A 6166-nucleotide genomic window follows, 5' to 3' on the forward strand; every position below is an offset into this window, starting at 1 on the left:
TAACTGAGGTACGTTATTAATCTGTAAGTTTGTAACTCCATCACCATATTTCTTAAAATGGCATGATAATTTAGGGTTTAGGTAGTTTAATTATGATCAATAAAGGACCAATGTTTTTTGAGTTTCACTGTTGATGTATGTCTTTGGTTTTGTATGAGTTGTATTTTACTAATTTGTATTATTAACTTTCTCCAATTTGACAAATTTATCATGATTTTGGTAATTTTGTAAGGTACTAAGATGGTTCAGTAGTATTATTTGGTGTTGCAAGTTTATGGGTTCACTTTCATTTTTTGTTGTTGCTGATCTAGGCCCCTTGCATGTCATGGGAATCTCTCTGATGCATTTTGTTCATATGATTAGGAGTTCTTTAGGGTTAAGCTTACGATGTTTGTGCAATGGATTTTGATTAGCAAGTTCTAATTAGCAGGGGATGGTCTGTGGTTCTAATCAGTTCATATGGATGATTTTATTCCAGGTTGTGATTATGGATTCTTCTAACGCTTCTAATTCGAACACCTCAAACACTACATGTGGGTCAATGCTGCCTCAATCTTCTACTCAAACTCAAAATAAAGATCCAGCATGGAAATAAGCTACATGCAAAGATCCTGCATTTCCAAAGAAATTAAGTTGTGTGCTTTGTGACAAAGAAATGCGTGGTGGTGGAATTACTAGGCTTAAGGAGCATCTCACACAGGTCAAGGGGAATGTTTCGTCATGTTTGAAAGCAACAGTTGAAGTTATAAATGAAATTAAACTTACTGACAATACAAAGAAGTTAAAGAAAGCTCATAGGGAGAACATTGATGCTATGTATCGGCGTACACATCTGATGAGAATTCTGATGCTGATACTGATAATGAGGTACAAGAAGTTGAAAAGGATTCCAACGTGGGAAGTCGTAGTTGTAGTCAAGTAGCTGTTCAGAATCAGAGAAAGAGAAAATTCAAGAGCCAAAGTAATTGTACGGGTCCAATGGATTTACTCATGCAGACAGACCACCAAAAAACTCAGCAAGCCACTCTTGACAGAAACAGTTCAGCGAAAGAGAAGTTAAAGAAAGATGCATGGAAAAGCATTTCAGCTTGGATGACTGAGAATTCTATATCTTTTAATACTGTTCGTTGTCCAACTTTCCAAGAAATGATCTATGCACTTGGTGAATATGGGAAAGGTATGTAATGCTCCCAGTAATCTTTTATTACGTTTGGTTAATCTGCTTGTGTGTTGTTTTATTTGTATTCTTTTTAGGAATGAGGTTGGGTATTTGTTGTGTTACTTATGCTTTTATGTTTTTTATTTTGATGTTAGCTATGCCCGCGCCATCTTACCATCAGATTCGTTCAAATCTTTTCAAGGAACAGTTAGAAGAAACGAAGAATTTTGTTGATACATTTAGGGTACATTGGAAGAGGTATGGATGTTCTATTATGTCTGATGGCTGGACAGGTGGGAAAAAGCGTCATCTTATTAACTTTTTGGTGAATTGTCCGAAAGGGTCAGTTTTCTTGAAGTCCGTAGATGCGTCAAACAGAACCAATGATGCTGATTTCATACGTGAGCTTTTAAAGGAGGTAATTTATGATGTTGGGAAAGAAAATGTAGTTCAGTTCATTACCGATAATGGTTCAAACTTTAAAAAGGCTGGGAAGGATTTAATGCTTGAATACCCAAATCTATTTTGGACTCCTTGTGTCAAGTTGATGCTATAAGAACTTGGTGACAAGCTTACACGAATAAAGAGAGCCGTCATTCTAGGTAAAAGACTTGTTACATACATTTATGCTCATTTTCAAGTATTATGCTTAATGAGGGATTTGACAGGTAGAGACTTACATAGGTCTACAAAGAATAGGTTTGCAACTCAATATTACACACTAGAAAGTATTCAAAAGTATAAAACTCCTTTACAAATGATGTTTGTGAATGATAGATGGGCAAAAACTAGATTTTCAAAAGAAAATGTTGGAATTAATGCACTTAAAATTGTCACAAGTAGTACATTTTCGGAAGATGTTGATTACTCTTGTAGAGTGCTGAAGCCTTTAGTTAAGGTTGTAAGGTTAGTGGATATTGAGCGCAAACCTACAATGCCTTCTTTTTATGATGCAATGAGAATAGCAAGGGATCAACTAGAGGAGAATTTCAGAGAAGATGATGATACTTGGGCTGTAATTAAGGCTTGCTTTGAGAAAAGATGGAAGAATAACTTTAACCATGCTTTACATTGTGCGGCCTACTATTTGAATCCTTCCATATTCTACAATATTGAACCTTATGAAATGGACAATAATGAGAAGTACATAGAAATCAAAAGGGGGCTTCATAAAGAAATGGAAAGGCTTATACCCAATGAAGATGAACTTGAGCTAGCTACAGGTGAATTGATAAAGTATACTGATGTTGTTGGGGTCTTGGGAACTCCACCTTGCAAAAAAAGAAGAACCATGGATCAACCTCGTAAGCTTGTTCACTCTATAAGTTTAAAGTTTGATTACATTTGTGATTGATATCATTTATAACTACTTTGTTTGTATTCATAACAGATGAGTGGTGGATTACTTTTGGAGGAATCGACTCGCCAAACCTACAAAAATTTACAATCAGAGTATTGAGTCTTACTTGGTCTGCTTCCCCATGTGAGCGAAACTGGAGCACATTTCAAAATGTAAATATTCCAATCTTTTGCACTGATTAGTAATATTCTGAATATACATGAACCCTGCAAAGAAATTAGCATGTGCTTACTATTAAGTGTTCTAGTTGAATTATTTATGTTTGTATTTCAGTTGCATATTTAGCAATTTATTTTTCGTATTTCAGTTGCACTCGAAAAAACGAAATCGCATTTAACAGCAGAAACTGAATGGTAGTGTCTTTATCTAGTACAATAAGAAATTGAAGCGTCATTACATAGAAATCCAAAAATATAACGATGATGATAAAGCTTATGATCCTATTTTCCTGGAGGACCGTGATGAAAATGATGAATGGTTGGCTTTAGAAAATTTGCATGACTTGGAGATGGAAGGTGATAATGTAACTTTTGGTGATTTGCAAGAAACAGTTGGTGAAGAATGTGGGATAGTTGGTAGTAGAGGTGCCTGTAGTTCTCGAGGCAAGTCTATGTTTCCAACTAACTCGGAATACGATGGATATGATACTGATGATTTGATGTTGGACACCGAAAGAGGGCTACTCGGTGGTGACGGGAACGATGGAGTTACTCCAGATGATGATATCTATGCTGATTCATCCTATATTGATTAGAATTGTAATGACCTTGTTTAATTAACATTTTGGATAATGAACTGAAGTTGTACTTCTCTCTCTTGTGTTTTCACCTTTGTTCAACAAAGACTTCTAAGATCAGTGAATTGTTCCACTGTTGTGTTTTCTTAATGAGTATTTGTTTGAATTGGTTAATTTAATAGTATTTCATTATATTTTTAACATAGGTATAATTATATGTATAAAAGTTGAAACCGAGATTATACCAAGATTTGGAAACGGAATCTTCCCGAGACAACGTTGTACCAGTATCTCGCTCGGGACCGAGACAAACCGGAATCCGAGATCAACTACATTGGAGTGATACATATCACCATAGTATTATTATTGAAGTTGTGATACAATTGAACTTTGAAGCTGTGTAATAATACTATGACATTGTATAACAATGATCGAGAACTATGTTTTCTCATTTTTATAGCTACGTATCTTCAAAAACGGTGATGCCAAACTTATAACCTATGGGATCATTGGAGTACTTGGAAGTGACGAAGATTTCGAGGAATGTTGAAGATTAGACATGTGGAATAGGAGCTACTAAAAATTCTTTATCTTTTTTGTATTCCATATATATTGATAGTTTTGTCACTAAAATTGACAAAAGGGGAGATTGTTAGAGCATTGCTCGGTCAACCTCGCATGCGTTGCAATCTCAAGCATGTTTGTCAATTTAGTGATCAAAACTATAAGTCTTGATTTCTAGTCTATTATAGCTAAGTTTCGGACTAGGATAGAAAGTGTAGTTGAGCTCAAGGACTTCATGGTGATTCATCATACAAGAAGAAGAACTACTCAAGGAACCGGTGGAACTTCTCGACAAAAAGGTATGTGAAGACTTGAACTTATCTGTCACTCAAAAGTCTATCTACTCTATCTCCTACTATTTGAGACAAGAAGTCCTATGCTATATATATAGGCTTGGATTATACACATTTGGTATTTCGAGCCGAGTATACCTAGCCTATCTATATCTCGAAATATGTGTTGGTAAGCTTTTCGCTTCGATCAAGTTTATCTTTACCTAGTGACGGAAGTCATGATATGTTTCAATCACTTTGAAAATTTCTCTGACGAGAAATAGTGTAACAACTATATAACGTCCTCTAAGAATGTTTCAATGATTGAAATGAGAGTTTAGATTATATAACCAATGATGGACATAAGCATTGTTGTGGAAACACATTTATGTATAAGTCATATTCCTTGAACCAAAGTTTGCGAACTTTGTTTATCAAGAGAAACCGGAAGAATGGCTTGTTGCCAAGTCCGAGAACTGCCGAACTTCTCATCCCGAGAAATTCTGCTGGAGTTGACAAACTAGTTGCATGAATACCAGTCCGCGAACCTAGTCTGCGAACTTAAGAAGGTTATATATCTGAAGATGATTTCTGAACTTAAACTTAAAAAGACTAAGGAATGCAGTTTGCAAACCGTGGCTATAGAAGTTCATGAACCGATTCAAGTGAATCAAATAATCTTTGCTTCAATTGTGTCTTGTGTAGTACATAAGATTTCCTTGCAATTTAACAACTCTCTAACTAGTTCATTTGAAGTCATTTGAACTAGTTATGGTGAATAAGAACATGGTTGATATGAAATGCTCATATGGTAACCTTTTGGTTGACTATTATTGAACCAAAAAGTGCATACGTTTGGGTACGGTTAACAAACCTAGAAGTGTGCATTTTCAAGTGTGTGTAACAAGCTAAGTTTTTGATCTAAAGGTTTAGAAATATTAGCTTGAATCTAAATCAGGTTTTCATCTAACGGTGAATATTGAATGCTTTGTTACTAAGCTAACATTGATTGCAAACCCTGATTTGGAAGACTATATAAAGAAGACATCTAGTATTGTGCAAAACTAATCCCCACACCTTACGTGTGATACTAGTTTGCATACTAGAGTCGATTCTCCTTTAACCTTTGGTTTTCTTCTTCTAACACCAGGTTAACGACTTAAAGACTTCATTGGGATTGTGAATCCAGATCGATACTACTTTCATCGTAGTTGTGTGATCTGATATTGCATCTTCTATCGTACGAGTACAATTAGATTGATTGGCTTGAGATTGATATCTCTGATAGGCAAGATATAAAAAGTAATCACAAACATCTTCGTTTCATCGTTTGTGATTCCGCAACATCTTGTTTCGCTACCATACGATTAAGATTGTTGTGAGGTGATTGATAACACTAGGATGTTCTTCTGGAATATAAGACCGGATTATCAATTGGTTCCTGTTCACCTTGATTATTATCAAAAGACTGAACAAAACCTTTAGGGTTTATCTGTGGGATACAGATTGATCCTTTGATAGACTTGTCTGTGTGAGATAGATTTTTTTATTGTCAAAGCCTGCGATTTTGGATCGTAGCAACTCTTAGTTGTGGGAGAGATCATCTAAGGGAATCAAGTGGGAAGTATCCTGCTGGGATCATAGGTGTGGGAGCATAACTGTACCTTGGATCAGTGGGAGATTGATTGGGGTTCAACTACAGTCCAGTCCGAATTTAGCTTGGAGTAGTCTAGTGTCTGTAGCGGCTTAATACAATGTGTGTTCAATCTGGACTAGGTCCCGGGGTTTTTCTGCATTTGCGGTTTCCTCGTTAACAAAATTTTTGTTGTTTGTGTTATTTCAATTTCCGCATTATATTGTTTTATCTTTATAATTGAAATAATACAGGTTGTGCGTTTGAATCAATCAATTGGAAATCCGACATTTGGTTGTTGATTGATCCTTGGAGATTGGCCTTTGGTGCCATCCAAGTTATTCCTTGTGTTTGATTAAAGACTCGATGATTTCTATTAGTTTGAGTAAATCAAAACAAGAGAGAGATATTAACTCCTCGATATACTTTAGTCTGGATTGAG

General features: G+C 35.5%; 2 protein-coding genes across 2 annotated transcripts; both read left to right on the forward strand.

The window, feature by feature from the left end:
- Positions 1-655: 655 nt before the first annotated feature.
- On the forward strand, positions 656-1715 carry LOC113279892. Its single transcript, XM_026528538.1, has 3 exons — positions 656-904; positions 997-1177; positions 1315-1715. The coding sequence occupies exons 1-3, from the start codon at positions 656-658 to the stop codon at positions 1713-1715; spliced, it is 831 nt and encodes a 276-aa protein (XP_026384323.1).
- Positions 1716-1811: 96 nt separating this feature from the next.
- On the forward strand, positions 1812-3273 carry LOC113279893. Its single transcript, XM_026528539.1, has 3 exons — positions 1812-2463; positions 2550-2671; positions 2890-3273. Exons 1-3 carry the CDS (start codon positions 1812-1814, stop codon positions 3271-3273), a joined length of 1158 nt encoding a protein of 385 aa, XP_026384324.1.
- Positions 3274-6166: the final 2893 nt, after the last annotated feature.

The sequence above is a fragment of the Papaver somniferum genome, chromosome 5 (genome assembly GCF_003573695.1).
Source record: "Papaver somniferum cultivar HN1 chromosome 5, ASM357369v1, whole genome shotgun sequence".
Classification (NCBI taxonomy): domain Eukaryota; kingdom Viridiplantae; phylum Streptophyta; class Magnoliopsida; order Ranunculales; family Papaveraceae; genus Papaver; species Papaver somniferum.